Source organism: Gavia stellata, chromosome 1, assembly GCF_030936135.1.
Source record: "Gavia stellata isolate bGavSte3 chromosome 1, bGavSte3.hap2, whole genome shotgun sequence".
Lineage (NCBI taxonomy): Eukaryota > Metazoa > Chordata > Aves > Gaviiformes > Gaviidae > Gavia > Gavia stellata.
Genome location: NC_082594.1, coordinates 74,555,788 through 74,581,207, shown reverse-complemented (window position 1 = coordinate 74,581,207; position 25,420 = coordinate 74,555,788). Strand labels below are relative to the sequence as shown.

General features: G+C 36.7%; 1 protein-coding gene across 1 annotated transcript in view; it reads left to right on the top strand.

The window, feature by feature from the left end:
* The window catches only part of HERC2 (HECT and RLD domain containing E3 ubiquitin protein ligase 2), a 114,229-nt gene that overhangs the window by 54,024 nt on the left and 34,785 nt on the right, over positions 1-25,420 (top strand). Inside the window, exons 37-65 of the mRNA XM_059822904.1 lie at positions 371-563; positions 1,166-1,348; positions 1,958-2,142; positions 3,807-3,954; positions 4,047-4,243; positions 4,481-4,711; positions 5,392-5,527; positions 6,094-6,237; positions 7,689-7,831; positions 8,043-8,310; positions 8,470-8,609; positions 10,038-10,136; positions 10,233-10,401; positions 10,516-10,641; positions 11,395-11,503; positions 11,650-11,789; positions 13,348-13,538; positions 15,372-15,477; positions 15,652-15,743; positions 16,312-16,487; positions 16,983-17,094; positions 18,916-18,997; positions 19,096-19,239; positions 19,833-19,923; positions 21,388-21,565; positions 22,005-22,086; positions 22,169-22,340; positions 24,316-24,460; positions 25,174-25,399. Coding sequence (XP_059678887.1) covers positions 371-563; positions 1,166-1,348; positions 1,958-2,142; positions 3,807-3,954; positions 4,047-4,243; positions 4,481-4,711; positions 5,392-5,527; positions 6,094-6,237; positions 7,689-7,831; positions 8,043-8,310; positions 8,470-8,609; positions 10,038-10,136; positions 10,233-10,401; positions 10,516-10,641; positions 11,395-11,503; positions 11,650-11,789; positions 13,348-13,538; positions 15,372-15,477; positions 15,652-15,743; positions 16,312-16,487; positions 16,983-17,094; positions 18,916-18,997; positions 19,096-19,239; positions 19,833-19,923; positions 21,388-21,565; positions 22,005-22,086; positions 22,169-22,340; positions 24,316-24,460; positions 25,174-25,399 — 4,408 coding nt within the window. The remainder of the gene's footprint in view (positions 1-370; positions 564-1,165; positions 1,349-1,957; positions 2,143-3,806; positions 3,955-4,046; positions 4,244-4,480; positions 4,712-5,391; positions 5,528-6,093; positions 6,238-7,688; positions 7,832-8,042; positions 8,311-8,469; positions 8,610-10,037; positions 10,137-10,232; positions 10,402-10,515; positions 10,642-11,394; positions 11,504-11,649; positions 11,790-13,347; positions 13,539-15,371; positions 15,478-15,651; positions 15,744-16,311; positions 16,488-16,982; positions 17,095-18,915; positions 18,998-19,095; positions 19,240-19,832; positions 19,924-21,387; positions 21,566-22,004; positions 22,087-22,168; positions 22,341-24,315; positions 24,461-25,173; positions 25,400-25,420) is intronic.

Genomic DNA, 25,420 nt, shown 5'->3' with positions numbered 1-25,420 from the left:
TTATTTGTTTAACTTCATTTTTGGTGATGAAAATTCTTTTTTAGTGAGACTGTTTTGATTCGTGATCTAACAGGAAATTGGATCTCTTGTTTGCTACTGTATTATACACTTCCAACTAGGTCTGTATGGCACTTACATAGTACATAGTAAAATAGATTAAAACGTGTGGTGCTGCAGTTTACTGGAGTGATTTCTTTTGAAGGTTATTAAATGCTTTCCAATTTTTTGCTGGATTTTGAAATGTTATTGAATGTTTACTACCTAACCATTAGGTTAGCAGCAAAAAAGAGCAATTACATTATTATTTGCTGAACTTTGGATATGAATTAGAGTTGTTGATTGTGTAACTCAAGCCTCTCTCTTCTGTCAGGATGGACCTGCTCCAGGTTTGGGTCGTGTGATTGGAGAACTGGGAGAAGATGGCTGGATTAGAGTGCAGTGGGACACTGGAAGTACAAATTCCTACAGAATGGGGAAGGAGGGGAAATATGATCTTAAACTTGCTGAGCCACCGCCGGCAACGCAGCCCACAACAGAGGATTCAGACACTGAGGATGATTCTGGTAAAAAAGCAATTTTTTTATAAAAGAGGAGGCAGGGTTTTAGTTGAATTCCAAAATTGATATCTTATAATATGAAAAAGCTTCTTTCACAGGAGAAAATGCTTCATCAAAGATTAATTTAATAGGTGTATATTTCTGATCAGAATGTTTCTTAAGATAGCTTTACTGTGAGAAAGGAGGACAGAAAGGATGGTATCACATTTGTTGCGTGTTCATGAGCCAAAAAAACCATTGTTATCCAACTGAAATAGTTTCAGTTACATATACCAGGAGGTATACATTTTAATTTATGTTAAAGCCATTCTAAAGGGTGGTTTTTATATGGCCTAATTATACATCTTGTCACACAGCTTCTCTATTCTTGGCATTGCATTTGGAATTTCTTTTAAGTTGTGTACTGCTAGAGAATAACTTGAAAATATCTGCACAAAAAATCTGGTTTATATTTGCTCTTGCAGTTAGAAATAAGGAATCTTCATGTCAAATCATCTTAGAGAAAATATTTACAACAAATTTCTCACATTGTGTTTGTTTCAGAACTCTTTGTGAAATAGATTAACTCAATATTAATGTATTCCTTCGCCTTTTGTGTCTCCCTTCAGAAGGAGAACAAGTTGAAAGGAATCTCCACCCTACTTCCATGATGCTGACAAGTACTGTGAACCTGTTGCAGACACTGTGTCTCTCTGCTGGTGTCCATGCTGAAGTCATGCAAAGTGATGCTACTAGGACTTTGTGTGGTCTACTCCGTATGCTTGTGGAGAGTGGAACAATAGATAAATCGGGTATATTATATAGAAACAGTCTGATTCAGCTATGTGCTTCTGTTTTGTGCTTTGTTGTCTTGTAACTTTGTAAATCTTTTGTTACTACTCCTTAATCCTTTAAGGCCAAAGGCTAGAAAATGTATTTTCAGAGCTTTTAAAATTTTAGTTATTAGTAAAGGCGACACAAGTGATCTTGAGCGTTCTTAGAACATAAGCAGTAAAAGCAGGAGCAATGCGTGAGATGTGGAGCATCAGGATGTGTATGGTTGGCTTAGATAATGAATTTCTTAGCAGTCTTTTTCTGTTTGGGGACAACAGTATGACTGGGTATGTCATACTCGTTTTTGTAGCTTCTTTGTAATTTCAGGAGTAATGCTGTTAACTACTTCGAAGTGCAGAAGCAGTATAAAGATGAGAATTGCTTTAAAGGCATGTTTAATAAAATTAATTATAGGCTCTAAAACTGAAGTTAATAGTTCATGCAAAGACAGTGGAGTAGCTCAGTGGTATGAGTAGCTCAGTGGTATGATTTGTCCAAAAAAGCCCCTTGTAGCCTATAGAGAATTACGTAGCTGGCGGAAAAGTCAACTGTTATATGTATATATCTTTTTTTTTTTTTGTTTTTAGCTTCCTTGCCAAATAAATTAGTTTATAAAGAACAGCACAGGAGTTGGTGCACATTGGGATTCATTCGAAGTATAGCACTCATGCCTCAGATGTGCAGCACTCTTAGTACATCTCAGTGGATAACTTTGCTAATGAAAATTGTTGAGGGGCATGAATCTTTCACTGCTGCTTCACTACAGAGACAGGTAATGTGTCTATTTCCAAATTACTTTGATAGGCAGTGAATTTGATAGAATTTAGTTATCTTTCAAAAAAAAGAAAGAAAAGCATATTTTAAAAAACAGATGGGAAATGTCCTTAAATTGGTTTTTAATTAATTGGAAGAAAGATAACGTCATCTTATATTTAGGATTTATTGTTTTAAATTTACGTCTGTAAGTTTTTGAGCCTTCAGGGCACTACAGACTCTTTTGTTCTACTGAAAGTCTGAAAGTTTTGTACAGATGAGAAGCCAAAACAAGTGTTCCAAACATGTATTTCAGAAACTCCCCTATAATGTTTCCTAGAAGATGAATAAAGAAATGAATAACAAAAATATGTTTAGGAAAAATGTGCAGTTTCATTTTAAAGTTATCAAATTGTGAATTATCTACTGTCCCTCCTTCCATAGTAAACTGTTGTTATTGTTTTAATTACAGTCTCTCTTTTGCTGCATCTTTGTGTCTTATTTTAGTATGGTATTTCCCTTGTCTCCTTTACCCTTTCCTTTTTTCTCCACTCCACCCCCCCCCATCCTTTCCTTAGCATCTTGTAGTGCCTTTTTCATTATATTGAAAAGCAACCTTATTATGGAATAACATCCAAGTTTTAAGGCTTGGGAATCAAAAGATGATCTTATCTTTTCCTTGATAAGGCATCAGCATTTTTTAACTGAAGCCTGGTATCGTAAAGGCCTGTGCATTTTTGTGTGATCTTCCAGCAAATTCTTGCCAGTATTTTTAATATGATGAGACTTCTGTCGTCATCCAGGACTTAGTGTATTAGTCATCTGTGCTTTTCAGAGAACACTCGAGAGAAATGAGAATTCCTCATGTACCAGCATCTAACTTAACAAGAAAAAGATGGGACCTTGAAGTTTTAGAAAGACGTGTTATTGACAGAGGTTTACAAGAAGAGAGATCTCTTCACTGTTACTGATCACTTGTATTGGCCTTTTGGGTAGAAGATGAGGAAGTTCAAAACCTGAAATACTCCTGTTCAGAATGTGCAACCCCATCTGCTCTTTGATACTGCAGCGCTGCACCTTCCCATGTTCCTCGTTAGTCCTGCACTGTCTAGGTTTAGATGCCAGCCTGTTCTTTGTGTACTGTGTCGGAGGCCCTAGTTTAACAGTAACTACTTTTGGGTGTCACTGTGGTTGCTTTTTGCCTTCTTGTATCATTCAGCTTTATATCTCATGATTTTTGATGGTCATACTTTCATTGCAGGACACTTGGAAACTTTCATTCTGGAATACATCTTAATACTAAGTTTTGAGTCTGGAATCTCAACAAACCTTCCCATTCTGTATTCCTATTTTACCTGTGTGTGTTAGTTACCCACATTGTTTCTCAGCATGTGTTTGTCTCGTGTCCTGAGTATTGAAGAGGTTGGATTCACTAATATAATGTGCCAAAAAAGTTGTTACTGACTTTGAACTGGCACAACTTGTTTTAAAATATTCCTTACCAAACTGAACAGATCAGTAGCTCTGTAATTTCCACAGCCGGAAAGAAATCAGCATTATAGAAAGAACTACAAAGGAAGGCTAACTTTTAAAATGTCTTTCTTCTGTACTTTATATGTTTGAGAATTTCTTTAGTATTTGGTGACTTAGAACGGAATAAGACTAATTTTGTTCTCTCTTTAGATACTTGCTGTACATCTATTGAAAGCAGTACTTCCATCCTGGGATAAAAATGAAAGGTCAAGGGACATGAAATTCCTTGTGGAAAAACTGTTTGGATTTTTAGGCAGCCTGCTTACTACTTGTTCTTCAGATATCCCACTACTCAGAGGTAGAGGAATTTTTCCTCAGTGTCTGATTTTTATGTATAGAAAAAGTGTGTGTTAAATTGATAACTGTTATGCAATTGCTTTGTCTTTCCAGAATCTACTCTGAGAAGGAGAAAGGCCAGGCCCCAAGCATCTCTAACTGCCACTCACAGTAGTACTTTAGCAGAAGAGATAGTGGCACTGCTGAGGACGCTCCATTCGCTCAGCCAGTGGAATGGACTCATAAACAAGTACATCAACTCTCAGCTAACCTCCATCACCCACATCTTTGCAGGAAAACAGTCAGAAGGGGTAGTTTCCACGTTTTAAAATAAGCTCATTTTTATAGCAATATTTATTTTGAAATTATAAATATTGAATGTTTGTAACCAATATTAAGCTTAATTTTGAAACCATTTTTCTGTTTCTATGTATATGTATTTATGTGTTGTAATTTTTAAATTGAAGTATGTGTGATTAACTTTGTATTTTAAAGCAGATAGAAGTATATGTTTTCTCCCTACAGTTAATTTTATTGTTCTTTGTTAGGCTCTGTTGGATGACTACTTTCCTGACACTGAGAATCCAGAGGTGGGAGGCCTAATGGCAGTGTTAGCAGTGATTGGTGGCATAGACAGTCGCTTGAGACTGGGTGGACAAGTGATTCATGATGAATTTGGAGAAGGCACAGTGACACGCATCACCCCAAAAGGGAAGATCACTGTACAGTTCTATGACATGCGAACATGTAGAGTGTGCCCTCTGAATCAACTGAAACCAGTAAGTTCATTTTATTGAGGCTTTAATACCGAGAAGGGTATTGTTAAAGGCTTTGATATGATGCAAAGAAAATATTTGTTCTTCATTGGCTAAATACATTGACATTCAACACATAACAATGCTCTGAATGCAAATCTAAGATGGTACTCATGCGAACCCCTATAGGGCCTTTAAAGTCCGCCCTCGTTTGTTGAGGAGGTGAAAGGAGAGGGAATTTGAGCTGAAGTCCTTTGACTTGAGGTAAAATCCCAAGACATGACAATGTGATTTATAGCTCTTATGTGAGAGGAGCTTATTTATTTGTATTTAACTTGGTTTGCTAACTAATGTAGAAAGTCTTGGGTGTTTGAATCTTAATCTCAAGTTGGTTAATATGGCTTTAGTGAAAGCACAGTCAAACTACTGGTCTGCTTCAGGCACTGCAGTTCTTCCCTGCTGACTGTCTTGCTTCTTCACTAAGTAGACCTGCAATTGTATGGTACAAACACAGGCTTAGGAGCTATGCGGGGAATAGGAAACCTCTCCAGTTGTTCCTGGTCAAGAGGGATAAGACGAATGCTACGTTTTGTTTCTTCAGTTAATAACCATTGAAACTTTTGAATGATTTTGTAAAATTCTGGAAAACTCTTTATCTGTATTTTTTGTTGTTGTTTTTGTCTGGTTCTTCCCCCACTGTCTAGCTTCCAGTTGTGGCTTTTAATGTGAACAACTTGCCTTTCACTGAACCTATGCTATCCATTTGGGCTCAACTAGTAAATCTGGCTGGAAGTAAAACAGAAAAACAAAGAATGAAGGCTCCCAATCAGGGTCTTTCAGGTACAGTTGTTTGTTTTTTTTGTCATTTTCTTGTTTTGTTTCTAAATAGATGGATATACTCTGGGAAAGATACTGCTAACAGCAAACATACGTAAGAAAAAGGGTTTTCTGGAACCTTACCTTTTTTCGTAGTCAACATTGAATAATATGCATTTATGAGACAAGTTTAGCTAGGAGATGAATTGCTTTGCACTGTAAGTGGAATACCGTTTTTTACTTTGGCGAGAAAATGTAAATGAGGTTTGGGGCTGGACTTCTTGTATTGAATTGTTTAAAATATTGGATCCATATAGCATCTTAACTGCACTTACTGTGCTACATATCAGCTGTATGATTGTCCAGTGTGTGAAAAGTAGGAAGGCGGTGTTTTTAGTATCATGGGTCATAGAATGTGTGTGGACTTTCTATCCAGGTGCTGTTCAAACTTCCTCATCGGTATTTCACAAGCTTTCACACAGTGAGTTAAGATGTAAACTGATTTTTGGACTGAGGTTATATCAATTATAGCCTTTCTTTTCTGATACAAGAGATTCCTAGTGCTAATGGCTGCTTAATATTTCTGATAGGTCAAGTGGATTTGGATCTACTGCGATGCCAGCAATTAAAGCTGTACATATTGAAAGCAGGCCGAGCTCTCCTTTCTCATCAGGATACACTAAGGCAGATCTTATCTCAGCCAGCTGTTCAGGAGTGCGCATTAAATCCTGCAGGTATTCTGAAATGCAACCTGAGTGTACTGCTGTTTGTTTAGATGGTAGATAGAGTGTGTGACTATAACCCTTGCTAATGGCAGTTGGAGGGTAGAAATTTGGTTTGCCTTCCAAAGACTAAAAATTAAAATGGAGGAATGTTTTAATCTTATATATTAAAAGCATTTTGACTTTTTAATGTAGGTTTTGAAGACTTAGGTGGATCAAGTGTTTGAAGCTTGAAATACTGGAGTTAGCTAAATTTGTGAGTCTTCTATAGTTAGTAAGCTTTGTAAGTAATTTTAAAAAACTTGTGGGTTATTTGCAGTGGTTTCTTTTTCTGCTTCAAAGCTTAAAGTATGAGTTCTTAATTGGCTATTCCTTTTACTTCAAATGTTTTGCAGTTTCCAGTGAAACAAGTACCAGGATACAGTGTCTTAAGCATAATCTTAAAAGGAGTTTAAGGAATTACAGCTTTAATAATTTGAATTCGTTCTTTAGGTACATTCATTCTACATACAAAAATAAATAAAATAACTCTGTCAGCTTTCAGGATAGCTATTCATGCCCTTATAGTTTGTATTAATTCTTTGGCCATTTGTGAAACTTGTAATGTCTTTAAATATATTAACGTATTTGGTTTAGTTGTATATTTCTGGGTTTTTTGTCAGTTGCCAAATTTTAAGTCAACAGAATCATTATTTTTTTCCCAGGAATGGAACATGGTTTTACTTCTACCATCTTTTTTTAACGGGGGAGCAGGGGGGAAACCCCCACCCCAACCTAACCTTTTTTTTTTTTTTTTTAACCCAAAACAGCATAAGTACATGAAGACTTAACTGTTTTGTTTTTGTTTCAAGTATGAGAGCTTCCTTTTGTTGGAGTTAAATGACAAGTGAGAACACTTTCCTGAGATAGCCACAGTAAAGATCGAGGAAACATGAATGTTTATGCCAACAAGAATACAAAATCAAATATAAAAGTTGCAGAATCGAGACCCACTTGAATCAAAAAAGGTGTACTCTTTTTGAATGGGCAATGAATACCTATAGGGAGCCCTTCCCAAAAGGTGTATTAGAGGGGGAAATGACTCAATCCAGAAAGTACGCACCGTGGTTTTGGGGATCAGTAAGATTGTTGTTTATTTAAAGTGGTTTATCCTGGAAGGCTCTCAGTATAATAAGCTTATTGTAAAAAAGGTGAACTCGGAAGATACTTGTGCAAGTTCACTGTCCACTGAGCAGTTTCTGCTAGACATGTTCTAGGTGTATTTTAGTAAAACTGTTTATCTACAAATTTCTTTTTTGTACGGAGATCAAGGCACACATGAGTTTATCTTAAATGCATGATTCCTGTGGAGAAGAAATATGTGAGAAATAACAATATGTATGATCAACCAATTTACCCCTGAATAAGTCTCCTGATTCACTTATATTACATGGTTTTGGTTAAAATAATGTTTTTGTTTCAAGAGGATGGAGCAGTTGCCTCTCCCGACATAGGAGATATGTCTCCTGAAGGACCTCAGCCTCCCATGATTCTTTTACAGCAACTTCTGACAGCTGCTACGCAACCATCACCTGTGAAAGCAATATTTGACAAACAAGAGCTTGAGGTAGAGTCTGTGTTTTCTGCTAATAAGTAACCTAATAAATAAGTCTTCTTAATTCACATTCCAATTGAAACTTGTTGAGCTATAGCTTTAATAAAAAAGTGACACTGAATCCTTTTTGGCAAATAACCTTTAATTTCAGGTGCACACACATGAAAAAAACCGTACTGAATACGCTTGTTTTACTTGGACTGATTTATTTGTTCTTATTTAGGCTGCTGCTTTAGCAGTATGTCAGTATCTGGCTGTAGAGTCTACTCATCCTTCAACTCCGGTGTTTGAAGACTGCAGCTCTAGTGAAGCTACAACACCCATCACAGTGCAACATATCCGACCCACAAAAGCGAAGAAACGCAAGCAATCTCCAATTCCACCCCTCCCCATTGTAGGTCAACTTATGGAAATGGGATTTCCTAGGAAAAACATAGAATTTGCACTAAAATCTTTGTCTGGAACCTCTGGAAGTGCTTCTGGATTACCAGGTATTTAATTTCGTTAAATTAATGATGTTAGAAGGAAAAGGAAAGTTGCAAGCAGATTAAAATGCTGCTTACAAAGGAGCAATTGTTACTTCTCTTTTTGGACACTCTCTTAAGGATGTCAGAGAATCCCTTAGAGACAGACTTTGTTTTCTGTATTAGGAGTGGAAGCCTTGGTTGGCTGGCTGTTGGATCACCCTGATGTTCAAATTACGGATCTCTCTGATGCTGATACTATCTCTGATGAATATTCAGATGAGGAAATAGCAGAGGAGGTGGAAGAAGCTGAAGCTGCTTGCCCTGTGGCAAGTATCAACTTACTAAAACCTAAGTTATGCTAGCTGGCTGCAAATTTTGTAATTCTTTCCTTTTATGAACTTGGTTAGAATACAACCACATTCTGCTGTCCCCAGCTTTCAAGACTGTAACAAGGACCACGTGTGCTATGTGTTTCTAAGGCATGTCATAAAAGAACTCAAGGATAATCTATAAATATTTATGCTTGAGTAGCACAGGGGAAGAGTGGAATGTAGGTAGATGTTTCACTAGTGGTAGCTGTAAGTATCCCTGATAGTTAGTCTCAGTTTCATCTAAAATAGTCAATGCTATAGTGTAATATTTGTAAAGGACTCTTCTAATTTTTTTCCCCCGCCTCCCTTCCTTTGGTCTGAAAAACAAACATATGTTAGCTACAAGGAATGACTGAGGAATCAGTGAATAAATGGCCCAAAGATGTCAGTGAAATAACTTAGCTTTTTCCTTACAAAAACTGTTTTCACTTGTTGGTGATAAAATGACCTTTACAATGCCTATTGAGTGTGGTGGCTTTAATGTAAATTTATATTAGGCTTCTGTTGACTTTCAGGAGCTGTTTCAGTAAGGATTTGCCAATAAAATGAAATAAGTTCGGTATTTCTGTTTATTTTTTTAAGGAGTTATGTTGAGTTTTCTGGCACATGTGGGGTTTTATAATTGAAAGAAATTCATTATATTTTGAAGGAAGTTAACTTGATGTTGAGTTCTGATATCTTTATCAGTATTGCAGTGAGGAACTGTGCTATATATAGCCTCAAATGAAAAAACACTTAATGCTCAAAACTGAACAAAGCTTTCTGAAAATGCTTGTTACAGCTGGAATGTCGTAGTTCTCTTAAAAAAAAATTTAAGTTCATAAAATCTTGAAAGGAGTAATTTCTGATAACTACGATCTTTATCTTTTTCATCAGCTTGTTTTTCTAAGGGAATACTTTAAATCCCATTTTATTATATAACGAAAAAATTACTAGTGTACTTTAGGTAGGAGATTACCGTTTGCCACTGGTTTTTTATTTTGTCCCTCTCCAAACAAGTAACCTAAGAAGTGGAATGTGAATGTGTATCTGCAAGGCTAAGTAGATTACTCGCAAATCCGCTTTGTTCTCATTTTCTTTGGCAAGCAGATTTCGTAACAGCAATTTGCAGATTGTTTCACACATTCTGAAAATCTGCAGCTACATTCCTTGGCAAGTCATTTTGAAAACTAAACTTCAGTTTAAAGTAAAGCAGATAATAATTGTTAGCCCTATAGTGAGTTGACCTGTTGAAGATTTTTACCCATTTTAGCATGCAACGTGGATATTATATGTGTATGTTTTTGTTGGGTTATCTTTGGTCTCTGCTAACAATTTTATTTATCTGAACTGAAAACAAATTTTGTAGCTGCTTACATGTTTATTTTGGTTTTTTCCCAGTCAAATGGTGCTGTTGTAACAGAGAGCCAGACCTATAAGAAACGAGCTGATTTCTTAAGTAATGATGACTATGCTGTGTATGTGAGGGAGAATATTCAGGTAAGCATGATGATGAAAAGCTATATTGAAACTACTTTCCTTCTAGTACAAAAGTCTTTGCCATAGCTATGGCATTCTGTTGTCCTTTTTCCCTAGGTGGGGATGATGGTTAGGTGCTGCAGAACCTATGAGGAGGTTTGTGAAGGAGATGTAGGCAAAGTTATTAAATTGGATCGAGATGGATTGCATGACCTGAACGTACAGTGTGATTGGCAACAAAAGGGTGGTACTTACTGGGTCAGATATATCCATGTTGAGCTTTTAGGTAAGTTCACTGCTAACGGCTTTTTAATTAAAAAACTGAATGATACACTAAGGGAGATTTATTTTTTTGGGGGGAAAAACCCACTCACCATGCATTTATTCTTGCAACTGCTAGGATTCCCACCACAGAGTTCTGCCTCTCATATCAAGATAGGTGACAAAGTGCGTGTGAAAAGCTCTGTTGCCACACCCAAATACAAATGGGGATCAGTTACTCACCGAAGTGTGGGAGTTGTCAAAGGTAATGTATATTCAAAATGGGGCATGGGGAGGTAATAAAACTGGAAACCACAGACTTTCTGCAGTGTTTCAGGAGAGAATCTTCTAGACACCCTTACATATCACACTGTTTTGTGGAATATTGCATGATGATAAGAAAGTACAGAATGCATTCGATGTCTGTGACGAATTTATAGACACGTACTCTGTGGCAGCCCATTTTGTTAGTGTGTTCATCTGCTTTTTGAGCCACTCCATTCACTTAAAGTAAAGGTCTTTAAGAATCTGTGCAGCTTCCTGTTGTAGTTCTCATTTATACTTTGGATGAACCACAAATGGTTTTCCTCTAAGAAGTAACTGTAACTTGAAGACTTCATATGAAAGTGAAGAGAAAGTGGGGTGCACTAGTGTCAAGCTGTAAGGGATGTTATAGAAGTCATCTGTGGGGCATAGGTTCTTTGAAGAGGTACAGATTTTGGTCATGCTATATTTCTGCTTAGTACTCTCTCCCTTTGGGAATTGTTTTAAAAAAATAAATGAAAAACTCAGAGGCAAGTAATTTAAATAGACTAATATGTATCTTTAAAGAAGTCTTTAGAACTCCTTTTCCCTCTGCCCCTTTCCAGACTGTCTGATTAGATTAATACGTAGTTCCATTAAAGTAAAAAATTACTTTTGAAAGCTACTTTTATTACATGATGTTGCAATGGACACTTTCTGCTCCATTTTATGGAGTTTTGCAACACATTGTATTTTCTGCATGTTTTTGTCACAGCTTTTAGTGCCAATGGGAAAGATGTTATTGTAGACTTTCCTCAGCAGTCTCATTGGACTGGCTTATTGTCGGAAATGGAACTGGTCCCCAGCATTCATCCTGGAGTCACGTAAGTGATGATTTACGTTTTTCTTAATGTATATAGGTTATCCTTTAGCCTTATTGTCTTGATTCCATTATCTTGACTGGTGTTACAATTAACTTGTACCATGAAAATGGCTAGAAATAAATTTACTCATTCTTTTGTGAACTCAGGTGTGATGGCTGTCAGATGTTTCCTATCAATGGGCCTAGATTCAAATGCAGAAACTGTGATGATTTTGACTTTTGTGAAACCTGTTTTAAAACCAGGAAGCATAACACCCGACATACTTTTGGCAGAATAAATGAACCAGGTAAGTTTCAGAATCTAAGTATTTCTTAAATTAATTTAAAATGCATTGACTTTGGTTTTTTAAAAAAAAGTTTTAAATTTCGGCTCATAATCACAAAAATTAGTGTTCGGACTGACCCTCTGGACAACAAAACATTTTTAGTAGATCATAGCACTGCTACAGTTGCATGTGGTGGACTCCTCCTGCCTTTTGCAATCAGCCTAAATGTATGTGAATGGATTCCTCATGACAGCAGGTACAGCTTGAAATACTTATGATACCTTCTTAAACCTCAGTTGCTCTTCAACAGTTTTGCCGATCAGTGTGTGATGGCTGTTGCCTCATTTCCTCCCTGATGTGGAGAGTCCAGAGAGGTGTGGTAGGAAAGGGAAGCCTTTTGAAAGACCCCAATTTTTCATTTCTAGGGCAAGAACAGGTGCAGCCGTTGTAACTCCAAAACTTTTGAGTTTTGCATTATGCAAAACTTATATGACACTAGCTTGTATTTCTTTTTTCTCCACCTGTCTAAAAATCAGTTTGATCCTTAGTATTTGCAAGGTGATGCTGGCTTCTGGACTAAACCTCTTCATATTTACACGTAGCCAGTCTAATTGGTTTGGAAAATGAATAAAACTGATTCCCTGCTAGAAATCATGAACATGCATTACATGTGTATGATGATTTATCTAAAGGGCAAGAATGACTTTCCATTAAGAAATCAGTTAATATGGTTGTACAGCTAGTATGGTGTGAACCTGTAGTCCTTCCTGTTGCCCTGGATAGGGTAGAGGAGTTACAATACTCTTTTCATCAGGCTTTCTAGAAGCTACAAATATCAGTGAAGGGAAGTAGAAGTGGGTTTTTGCAGGGAGGAAATCAATAACTCACTAAACCACCTCATTCTTGAACAAGATTTGGAATTTTTGAGTGTTGTAACTGAGCTATGTCTATTCTCCTGTAAGGGATTTCTGTTGAGGGTTGGTTGCATATTTTTCATATGCTATAGTGTGTGTACAAAATTAATATGCTGTGGGCCTGTATTTTGAAGTATGTATCATCATAAATTTTGATTTCTATTTCAAAAGGAAGGACCCTTTCACATGGCTGTGTAGTCAAGAATGTTAGTCTTTTAAGGATACTGTCAGTTTAAAGATTGCATGCCCCTGTAATGTTTTATCATTCGATTTTGGGAATTACTCTTAGTGTCTTACATTCCTGAAGACAGTAATTTTCCTTAATTATTTAATGTTTATTTTTTACTAAATTACGCTTGGTTTCTTGGTACAAATCAATCGTAAGTGTAAGAATAGAAGGTGCGACTATCCCAAATGACTGGCAGGAAAACTTGTAGTCAGATAAAATGCTTGAAACTCCTCTAAAAAAAAAAAAAATATCATGAGCTACGCCCTTTAAGCATGAGTTGTATCACCATACCTATGTGACATGCTTCTGTATTCTACTTTTGGACTACATACCTGAAATCTTTGATTTGTAATGTTTTCTTTCACATTGCTTATGGGTTTAATAAAAGCAATTTTCTTCGAGAGGTACATGCTTAATGTTTCACTTAACCATGCAGGTCAGTCTCCAGTGTTTTGTGGGCGTTCCGGAAAGCAGCTGAAGAGACGGCATAGCAGCCAGCGGGGAATGTTACTGGATGATTGGTCAAGAATAGTTAAGAATTTGAATGTCTCATCCTCTGTGAATCAGGCTTCACGTCTTATTGATGGTAGTGAGCAGTGCTGGCAGTCTTCTGGCTCCCAAGGAAAGGTAACTTTAAGCCATAACTGGTTTATTCTGGCATATTTTCTTCTTAAGAGGGTAAGTATTTACCTTAGTGAAATATATTTGTTTCTTACCTTTGTGTAAGATAGAAGAGCAGTAAAACCAGACATCTGAAGTACAAAACTATGTTTCTTCATAGTAAATGTTCCTATTTTTTTAAAGCTGTGCTTCATCTTTCTAATTATGTCATGTGAATTGTGTGATTTTTTTGAAATACAGGGTAATTATTCTTTTCTCTAGTTGGTTATATGGTTACAATTGCCTTTTCAGCATAATAACAGATGACAGTTATTCTTAACAATCACTTTGATTATATTTTACTTAAGTGAGTTTGTTGCAATACAAAAAGCTAAAACTGTCTCCAAGCAGTCCCTCACTTGCATAGAATCACAGAGTATCTCGAGTTGGAAGGAACCCATAAGGATCATCGAGTCCAACTCCCTGCTCCTTGCAGGACTGTCTTAGACTAAACCATGTGTCTAAGAGCATCTTCTAGATACTCCTTGAACTCTAACAGGCTTTGTGCCGTGACCGCTTCCCTGGGGAGCATGTTCCGGTGACCGACCACCCTCTCAGTGAAGAACCTGTCACAGAATCACAGAATGACAGGGGTTGGAAGGGACCTCTGGAGATTGTCTAGTCCAACCACCCCTGCCAGAGCAGGTTCACCTAGAGCAGATTGCACAGGAATGCGCCCAGGCGAGTTTTGAGTATCTCCTCATCTGTTGTAGACAGCGATGAGGTCTCCCCTCAGCCTTCTTTTCTCCAAGCTGAACACACCAAGTGACCTCATAAGTCTTGCCCTTGAGGCCTTTCACCATCTTGGTCACACTCCTCTGGACATACTCCAATAGTTTGATGTCATTCTTATGTTGAGGTGCCCAAAACTGCATACAGCACTCAAGGTGGGCCCGCACCAGTGTAGTGTAGAGTGGGACAGTTGCCTCCCTGGAACGGCTAGCTATGCTGTGCTTGATGCACCCCAGGATGCGGTTGGCCCTTTTGGCTGCCAGGGCACACTGTTGACTCATATTCAACTTCCTGTCAGCCTGAACACCCAGATCTTTCTACAGGGCTGCTCTCCAGCTTCTTGTCTCCCAGTTTGTATGTATAAACAAGATTACCCAGTCCCAGGTGGAGAATCTGTCACTTGCTCCTAAATTTCATACGGTTGGTGATTACTCAGCTCACTAGATTACTTGGCTCTCTAGCCTATCCAGATCTCTCTGTAAGGCCTCTCTACCCTCGAGGGAGTCCACAGCTCCTCCTAGTTCAGTGCCATTGGCAAACTTGCTTAATGTATGTTTGACTCCTGCGTCCAGATCATTTATAAAAACATACAAGCATTGTTCCTTAATTCATGCTTTACCAGTTTTATTGGCTCGCAGCACTGCTCTGTGGCCAGCCTAGGCACTGGGATTTGCAGCTAGGCTTTTGTCCAGTGTGTTTTGATGCTCTGTTGATGGCCATACTGAGACTATCCCCAAGTACCCCTCTGTCAGGTTGTCTACAGACTGTAACCAGTCAAAGATTTACATTATGTCCCATTTCTTGACCTCCAGTGGTACTGTGCTTTCTCAGTCTTCTCAATGGTGTTGCTTTTGGGTGAAGTAAATCATTTGCTGCATCTGTTTCTCTTGTATTTGGAGGTTGGACAGGTCATTCTCCTTTGGCCAGTTCCCATGCATTGCAGCTGTTGTGTACCATTCACAAATGTGTTTCATGCTTTCTTCAAAAACAGTGCACATTTATTCTTGTTAACCATATGGTGGTCCTAATAATACTGTCTGAAAATGGAATTCTCTGTGTTTCCCCTAGCACTGGATTCGTTTGGAGATTTTTCCAGATGTTCTTGTTCACAGACTAAAGATGATAGTGGACCCTGCAGACAGCAGTTACATGCCCTCTTTAGTTGTAGTTTCAGGTATGTGTATGTTCTCTGAGAAGTCTGGAAAAAAAATTTTTTTTTTTGGCATATTCAACAGTAGGTATTGATCTGGTTTCAGTTAACATAGTCTCTATTTAACATGCATAGTGCCTGTTCATGAAACAAACACCATATCGTAAAAAGTTTTTATTTCCATGTTTTGTTTTCTAGGGGGGAATTCCTTAAATAACCTTATAGAGCTAAAGACAATCAATATAAATCCTACAGACACCACAGTGCCTCTTCTCAGTGATTGTACAGAAGTAAGTGAAGTTTGTGTGAGAATTACTCTTGTATGCATAAAAAAAATACTTTGCCGCAAGAGATGGATGAAAAGCACTGTTGTGATTATTAAAGCATGGTATTTAACTTTTCTTCTAAATTAGCACTATTTCTGGCAGTTTAGTAATGTTAATTATCATTATAAGTTTTACCATAATCACAGTGTAACTATAATAGCTGTCAGAGTAAAGATTTTTTAATGTAAATCAATATACCTATGAATCAAGAAGACATCCCAATAAAAAATTTGGGGGTAACTTTGGTGGGTGATAGAGCTTATTTTGGATAGTAGTTCTGCTCTTTTTCAGTAACAACAAGGAGGAATGCAAAATGAATTTTTACAAGATTGGAAGTGAAATGAATTCTCAAATTAATGAGGCCATGTGCTTATCTTGAAATACGAATTATGTAGGGCTGAAAAGCCAAATATTTAACATTACAGATTTGTTTTGTTAAGGTGACAAAGTTGAGCAAAAGTTCTAATTCTTTCCTATGTTTTATAAAGTTATATAGGACTCAAAAGATGGCAATTTAGTTCTTTCTTCTTAGTACCATAGGTATATTGAGATTGCAATCAAGCAGTGCAGAAGCTCTGGGATTGATTGCAAAATACATGGCCTTAGCATACTGGGACGTATACGTGCAGAGGATGAAGATTTGGCTGCAGTCCCTTTCCTTGCTTCTGATAATGAGGAAGAGGATGACGATAAAGCTAACTCTGGGAGGTAGGTAACTGCAGGGGCAGGGGGGGAAATGATTAAGAACCTTAGTGTCTATATATTCCCATTAGGAGATTAGTGTAAGAACACCAACTTAATTAGGTTGAATGGTAGTAAAGAGAAATCAGTATCTGAGTTTGTCAGAATTCTAAGTAGGTAATTTGTTGATAATTAACTTCTTTAACATTATCACACTAGTAAGGTGGTAGCATTTTGTAACTTCTTCTGCAGAATACTTGGAGTTGAAAACCTAGCTAAAAACTTGATGTGTTTGTGTTTGGTACGTGGCATGTGTATATTTACCACTGCTCAGCAAAAAGTTCTGAGTTTTGGGGTTTTTTTGTTTTTATTTGATATAGCCACCAATTAACTGTGATGGTGTAGTTTGAGTACTGAAACTGTTCCAAATGGTAAAATCAGTAAATACAGTAAAAAGGTGCCTATGCTATAGCATGCAGGTTGCTAAACTGACTTTGGTTTTTTTTTTCCCAATATGTTCAGTCTTGTTAGAAAGAAGGCAGCTGGGCTTGAATCAGCAGCTACAATAAGAACCAAAGTTTTTGTTTGGGGACTGAATGACAAAGACCAATTGGGAGGGCTGAAAGGTTCCAAGGTATGGTTGTTGTTTTCATACTTCAGAACAAAGCAGACACAGCTAAAAATAAAATGCACAAGTCTCACACAACTCAAAATTAATTCAGTTTAATCAGAATTTTAAAGTTTACTACCAAAATCTATGAAGAGTAGGTTTTAATGGCTTTTTACTGTTAAGACATGTAGATATTTGCTGGGTGGAAAAATGAAAAAAATTTGCATTTTGGTTGTTACTCTGAAATCCAGTTTGATTTTTAGCAGCCATTTAATAATTTGTTTTAGGTGATAGTAAACTGGTTGTTCTAAAAATGTGTAGTGCCCTGTACATATTCTGTACCTTTTGAGTTTGTGTGCATGAAATGAAGATACTGGTGAACTTTCCTATGTATTACTTGTACCTGGAGCTGGTGCAGTAATCAGAAAAAAAAGTTGGATTCTAATCTTTTGATTGGTGTAACTTGTTTACAGTTCAGTGTAATTCAAGAGGAATTTCAGCCCTGTTTGCAGCTGTTTATACATAATTTTTAGTATAATGCAAGATGAGAGATACATGGTGAATGTTTAATTAATTAAAGATATCATTAACCTGAGAAGTATGTTAAGAGAGCATTTCTTCAATTTACGTTGTAAATAAAACGTGTACTATTGTATCCGTAGAGTGCCTTTCAAGAAACAAAAAGTTAACCGTTACTGTATTTTCCATCCTGTATTTTATTGGTGCATAAAGCCATCAAGGCTTCAGTGCAGAAGTGCAGATTTCAGTTCATTCGTGCTCCTTGTTGAAGGCAAAATTACGGCTCTATTTGACCGAAGTGCTTCCCCCCCATCTAGAAAAGCGGAGAACTATAGGACAGTGAAATGGAAGAAGTGAGGGGATAAAAAAACCTCAGATACCTCTATAAACATGAAGTAATTCTGTAAAGATTAACCTTTTTTGAGTGGAAAAAACATGCTAACATGAACGTACACACTTTATCTTTGAGGTCTTAACAGGTATTAATATTATTAAATGCATAAATTGACTAATTAGGTTAGTAATTTAAAAACTATTTTAAGGTTTTTCAAATGTCCTTCAAACTTTTTTCACATATACTGTAATAAAGAAGTCTGCTAGAAACTTTATCTCTTTAGCTGCATAAAAATAAATAACTAAATATTTGCTTTTATTATGTAAGGGGCTATGCCAGGTTTGAGTGTATGTTGATTTAAAACACTTATAAATAAGACATCAACAATCTATTTTCATATATATACAGCTTGATCAAAGACTTTGTTGTAGTAATGGAGAAAATAGGTTTCCTGGTCTTGTTCGTCTCTTTTTTGTTGTTGTTGGGTTTTTTTTGTGTGGGGTGTGTGTTGGTCCCACCCCTCCCCCCCCCCTCCCTGAGTTGATCTCTAATCTAGATTGCTAAACTATTTTGCTACTGAAAAACTCACCTGTGGTTTTGTATTCCCATATGCTGCTGATTTGAAGTGTGTTGGTTAATGCTTTTAACTAGGTTTATTTTGCTGTTGTGCCCTTCTTCAAAACTGAGTTTGGTTTTCTCAAGAAAACTTTACTAGAAGGAAAATCCTTGTTTATATCACATTTCATGTTTTCTCAGGTTTTGTATTTATCATGGTTTCAGTATTAAATGCTTTTTCTTGTTTTCTGTCTTTTGCCTGGTGTGTATTAACTGATATGGGTGAAGTGTCCAAATAATACGGCGAGTTTCATATATTTAAAAAAAAAAAAAAGTACCTGTTAGATTAACTGGTTTATCACTTCAGAATAGCTCTTTTTTTAAAAGGATAAAACTTCAAAGTGTATTGTAATGATCTTTATTTTCTGTTGCTCTAGATAAAGGTCCCTTCCTTTTCTGAAACCCTGTCTGCCTTGAATGTTGTACAAGTAGCTGGAGGATCCAAAAGCCTTTTTGCAGGTAATATAAGTTTAAAATAAATGTAGTTATTTAAGGGCAGAAACAAATTTCCAGTTGTGAAATATTAATGGTGTTTCAAACTTTTTTCTTCACTTTAGTGACGGTAGAGGGTAAAGTATATGCCTGTGGAGAAGCCACAAATGGAAGGCTGGGTTTAGGAATATCTAGTGGAACTGTGCCTATTCCCCGCCAGATTACGGCTCTCAGTAACTATGTAGTAAAGAAGGTGGCTGTTCACTCAGGTACTGACTATTGCTATTCTTATATACATAAACATAACATTAAGCCTGAAAATAGCTGCTTTGTAATTTTCTTGGGTGCTGTGATGCCCCAGCATATCTGATGTTTTTAAAATTTTTTAAAATAAATACAGGTTATTAAATTCTGTCACATAAAATCTCAGATTAAATCTAATGGTTCTGTTACTAAAAATCTACGAATTTAGACCATACACAGTTTCTTACTTGCTAGAAGTTAAATTTGGTAACTTCTGAATAGTTTTTCAGTGTGATCCAAAGAACGTGTTTTCATTTTTCAGTATTGCTAAGTGGTGGGTTTGGTTTTGTTTTTTCTTGCAGCATTGAAAATAGCAACTTGAGTGATTTTTTTTTTTTTTTTTTTTTTTAAATGTGCCAGGAAACCTATTCTCACAAGATTTTTGTGTTTTAAGTTAAATCACATAAAAACTCAGAAGAAAATAAGTAATGTGTATTAGGTTGAAAGGCTCCTACAGTTACATTGTAGAAGTACAGCAGTGTCAAATCTATGAGATTTTTGCTATATCTGCTGTGTGCTTGAAAGTTTTGAAAATTTTCACTTATGTTTACACTTCTAGGTGGCCGGCATGCTATGGCATTAACTGTTGATGGAAAGGTATTTTCATGGGGTGAAGGAGATGATGGAAAACTTGGTCACTTCAGTCGAATGTAAGGATACCAAATTTGTCTGTATTTCAGTAAGAGAACATTTGTGTTGCATGTTACAACACAGCTGACCATCGCTATTGACAATGACAGGATTTTTAATACAATGGGAATAAAAGACTGTGTTGTGAAAAGATTTTTCTCAGCAGTATATGCCAATGTATGGTGCAGCATTTTTATCAGTTTTCAGTCATTTAAAAAGGAGGTGTTCAATTAATAGAGTAATTGGAAACATACTTGGTGGATGAAGTCTTTAATAGTGTTTTTGAATGTCATTGACGAAATGGCACACTTCTGGACATAGAGTTTTTGGTTACCTTTATAAGGTAAGGTTTACAAAGGTGCTTTGAGATGTAAAACCACAGCAGTTTTACATTCTTAAGCTGTAACAGTTCATAATGTAAGCCTGACAGAGTATTTTGTAGCCCTTTTCTTTAGACTTCTGTTCACAAACTTGTTAGCCAGAAATAAATTTCTTGTACTTTTCAGTAATACGTAGTTTAATTCTCCACAGGACAGCTTTGAGGAAAATTTGAATTGTCTCAGTGTTTTTCTTTGTATGCACCACAGAACAATGTTTTGAAAGAAAAAAAAACACAAAAAACCATAGCCCATGGGGAAATCTTTTGTCATTCTGATATATTTTGAAAACCTGCTCAGAATACATAAAAAAATTACAGTGCCCAATGCAGTTATTATATGGCAACAAATAAATGTTCATAGTGGTATGTGTGTCAGATCAATGAAAAGGGAAGTGCAGATTAGAGCAGTATTGTTGTTTATTGTTCAACTGCCTCATGCTTTCTGAAATTTTGTTAGAAGTGAGACTTGGAACTCTTGGCCATTTCATGGGAGCAGATTTTCCAGAGGCCATGCGTAATTTAATAAACCTTAATAGTGGCTCTGATACACAGTCAATATTAGAAAACCTTGAGTAGAAACTCTTCCCTGAATTTAGAGAATATTGTAACCATATGAATAGTAAGCTTCCAGTACTCTTATAAAAGCCTAACAGTAAATTCCAGTTCTAATTTCTCTCTTGTAAGAGCAAAGTTGGGATGGGAGTGTCATTTCTTAATCTTACTATCTGGCTCTGTGTCCGCAGGGTGGAGAAGTAATTACTTCTAATAAATTGCTCAACTTTGGGCAATGACAGGATATCAGTTTTCACTTTATATTATGCACCTTTTAATTGATTCATCACTTTGGTATTTTGGCTTTGTCACCTAAGTTTTGCGCTGTATACATAAAATATTTCTTTAAATAAACTTTGAAGTACATTAAAATAGTGTAAACTTTAGATTTAGGGTGCTGCTAAAAAGTACGTCTTGAAATCATAATGTTGCATCTTATTTTACCTTGAGGTTACTCTTAGTTATTACACAATTTTTTTTGGATTATGAAGGTTGTAATGTATTGTGCAACTCTTTCTCATAATTAACACAATTTTTTACTCATTTTCTTTAGGAACTGTGATAAACCCAGATTGATAGAAGCGTTGAAAACCAAACGCATCCGTGATATTGCTTGTGGCAGTTCCCACAGTGCTGCCATTACCTCTAGTGGTGAACTGTATACATGGGGTCTTGGAGAATATGGAAGACTAGGACATGGAGATAATACTACACAGCTGAAACCTAAGATGGTAAAATAAATGTTTCTTGTCTTTGATGAAACGCAAATGTGTTTGTTTAATAAATGATAAATTAAAACTAAAGTAAGGCCAAAACCCATGAAAGCAGTGTGAAGACATCATTTTGGAGTGATCTAAATTAGGTTTTGGTACACATACCTCTAATAACAGGCAAGCTATTTCAGAAAGGCCAAAAAGATCCAGTCTCTCTCTTATTCTAGTGCTGTTTTGAACATTCATGTCTTCCATCTGCTTTGATGCATAGCCGGAAGCTACTGCTGTCGTTGCGCGATGTTGGATCCTGAGTGAGCAACGCTTGATAATACTTCGCTAAATGGCATGCTCAGGCTGGGCACAATGAACAAGATCAGTAATAAGAGCTTGAAAATGTCTGTAAGGTTTTAGAACATAATTTCTTTGAAACGTCTTGCTTATTTTTTCTATTTTGTAGGTTAAAGTGCTCATTGGCCACAGAGTCATCCAGGTTGCTTGTGGAAGCAGAGATGCTCAGACTCTTGCTTTGACAGATGAAGGTAGGAATATCTTATTCCAGAAGGTTTCTAGCATGTGGGAATGCTGTGATCATTGTTTGACCTGCAGTTTGGTGTTTGTTAGGTTTGGTGTTTTCTTGGGGCGATGGTGATTTTGGAAAACTGGGCCGAGGAGGAAGTGAAGGATGCAACATTCCTCAGAACATTGAAAGACTGAACGGCCAAGGTGTTTGTCAGATTGAGTGTGGTGCACAGTTCTCATTGGCACTGACCAAGTCAGGAGTGGTATGGACATGGTATGTTACATTTGCCAGAAAATATTAGCAAAGCAATTGCTAAGTATGTGTTGTATTTATTGCTATCTGACTGTCTTAACTCCATCTGTGCTTTATCTGTGTGCTTTGTCTTTTAAATTGGCAGCTCTTTGAGACAAGTTGTGATCTGTTCAATTACTCTAACACTGTCTTGTAGCATGCTCAGTTGTGTTTTGTACCCTGTTAGGATGCCTGGGTCTTACTGAACTAGTGGAGGAAGGAGAAGATCATTCCCTCTCTTGGGAGCAATGGAGTGTGTAAAGGAATGTTGATTCAAGACTTTGGAATGGGAAAAAGAGAACCTGAGAATCATAGTTTAGAGTATGTAGCCTACAGCTAAAGCAGAGACAGAGAGTAAGGATGTAGTAGAGTAAGGAAGTAAGCTTAAGTTCAGAGGAGATGGGAGGAACTTCCTTGGAAACACAGGGTCTCTGCAGAGCTCATTGCTGCTCAGAACTCCACTGAGTTGTCAGTAATGATGCCTCGAAGCAAGAACTGGTATGAAATGATTACTGAGAGTTACTCAGAAACCCTTTTTATTTTTCTTCTATTTGTCTGTTCGCTTCTGCTTTGTTTTGAACACAAACCTGACTTTCTGAGTTTATAAACTTTTCTGTAAAATTTGAGAGCTTACTGTATGGCAGATCAACTTCAGAGCTCTAACCAGATAAAGGTCTTACCCCATCCGTGTATAATAAGACTGTGACCTGTTTGATGTATATCAAAGCTAAGAAGACTTAAAATGGTCATTTTTGTTTTATTATTTGTCAGCAATTGATGAATGATATGAAGAGAAATCAACAAAACTTCCATTTTTATAAGTTATTTCTGTTTTTAAAAGGGAGAAAGATTTTAGCAGAGATGTCATTTTCTTGGAGTGGCCACTGGAAACTGTATTTGTCTCTCTCACTTCCCCCCTCTTTTAATTTTTTTTTTTTTTTGTAGTGACGAAAGGAGTAAGAAGAAAGGGAATTCGGCAGTCTTTAGGAACTCCTTGCAAAATTCTCTTTCTTCCCTTCCTTCCCACAGTTTGTCTTAACACTGTTACGTCTAGTCATAAAATGTACAGCTATTTTGTGACGTTACAGGACTACAAGGAGATTTTTTGGGTCTGTTTCATGTGTGCATATCTGCATTTTAGGATGGCTAAGTTGCTTCTAAACTTTCATTCTTATCTTCTTGAATTTGTACTGATTTGAGGGTAAAATCACAACTTCTGTGTTATGACTTTAGGTAGGCGATAGTATTTTATATCACATTCACCTCCAGCATAACATAACCTTTCTTGAGGAAGAATTGGTGGTGGTAAGCAGCAGAACTGAGTGAATGGTTACTAAAAACACAGTGGAAGAAATCCCTGGGTTTTTTTCTTCTTTACTGACATTCCTAGAGGCATTTTAAGGTGTTTATATTACTTCTGCATATGGTATATTTTTAGTGCAGTTTGTATATAACAATTTTAGAAGAATTTAAGTTATCGAGGCTTGAGAACCTATATTGAGGCTTGCAACAGCGTGAAAAAACTCAGTTCTGAAAACATGTTAGTTACCATGTATTTTTTCATTTGAGTATACTTGTCAAAGGGTCTGCTATTGTTAGGCTTATCCTCAATAGTATAAATCTGTTCAAGTCTATCAAAATACATCAATTTTGTAGGTATTTATAATTGCAATGTTTCTGCAACAGAGGAAATTCAATGTAATCACAGTTGCACTATGTACAAAAAAAAAGTCATAAATGATGCCTGTTCTATACTGAGGTGAAAAGTTATGGAGTCACACAACTGCGGTTATCCTCATTTTTAGGCCTTTGTAATTCAGATTTGAAGAATTTGCTAGTTGTTGCTTGTGTTTAATCCCAGTGATAAATGAAGTATTTTGGTTCAGGAAGCTGCATTGGCAGAGGAATGTGTAAACAATATAATTGTCTTGAATTTTACGTTTACTATCTGTTGCAGGGGTAAGGGTGACTACTTTAGGCTAGGCCATGGCACGGATGTACATGTACGAAAGCCACAAGTTGTGGAAGGACTGAGGGGTAAAAAGATTGTGCATGTGGCTGTAGGCGCACTCCATTGTCTAGCGGTTACTGACACTGGGCAGGTACGTCGTGCATCATCCTTCTTTCCCCTTTTTCCTTGATCCATAAAGGAATAAACTAAACTGTTGAGGAAGAAGAGTGTAATAGCATCGATGCTGATTAAATGGAATAAAAATTATTTGCTTTTTCAAGTCTTGAACAAATATAAGCATGATTGTAATTTAACAATATGAAAGCTAATGTATTTTATTGGACTTAAAATGTTGTTGTAGTAGCTTTTGTAATATTTTCCTAGTTTATGTATTATCTGCATGATCAGTTTCCTGCTTCTCAATCTTGAAATGCAGAAACAGTTGTAGTATTCTGGACAGATTTTTCTGCTGTGAATCCAGCATTATCATTATAGTATTGATTCAGATCCCCAATGTAATTACTATGCAACTAATTGTTCTAACTTACTGTTCATAGTGAACGTTGAATAACTTATGAATCAACCGATGATTTATGAATCGGCAATAATTTATGAGTCGGCAATAATTTATGAATCATCTGATAAAGTGCTGCTTTGATTTTTTTTTTTTCTTTAATGTATGATAATGCCTGCATTATTTAACGGTGGGGGGGTGGGCGGGGGGGAAGTCGCAGCAATAGGTTCTCTGAAGTGTCCTAGATTAATAGCACAAATCACTAACATTCCTCTGTAGGAAATTTTAAGAAAACAATTAAATGAGGCAAACAGTGAAGCAAAGTAATATGTGGAAATGTTTACTGGCAGGTTTACGCTTGGGGTGACAATGACCATGGGCAACAGGGCAATGGAACTACTACAGTCAATAGAAAGCCCACTCTTGTCCAGGGCTTGGAAGGCCAGAAGATCACCCGGGTTGCTTGTGGGTCTTCCCACAGTGTAGCATGGACAACAGTGGATGTAGCTACACCCTCTGTTCATGAACCAGTGCTTTTCCAGACAGCGAGGGACCCTTTAGGTGCTTCTTATCTTGGTTGGTATTTATTGCCTTATG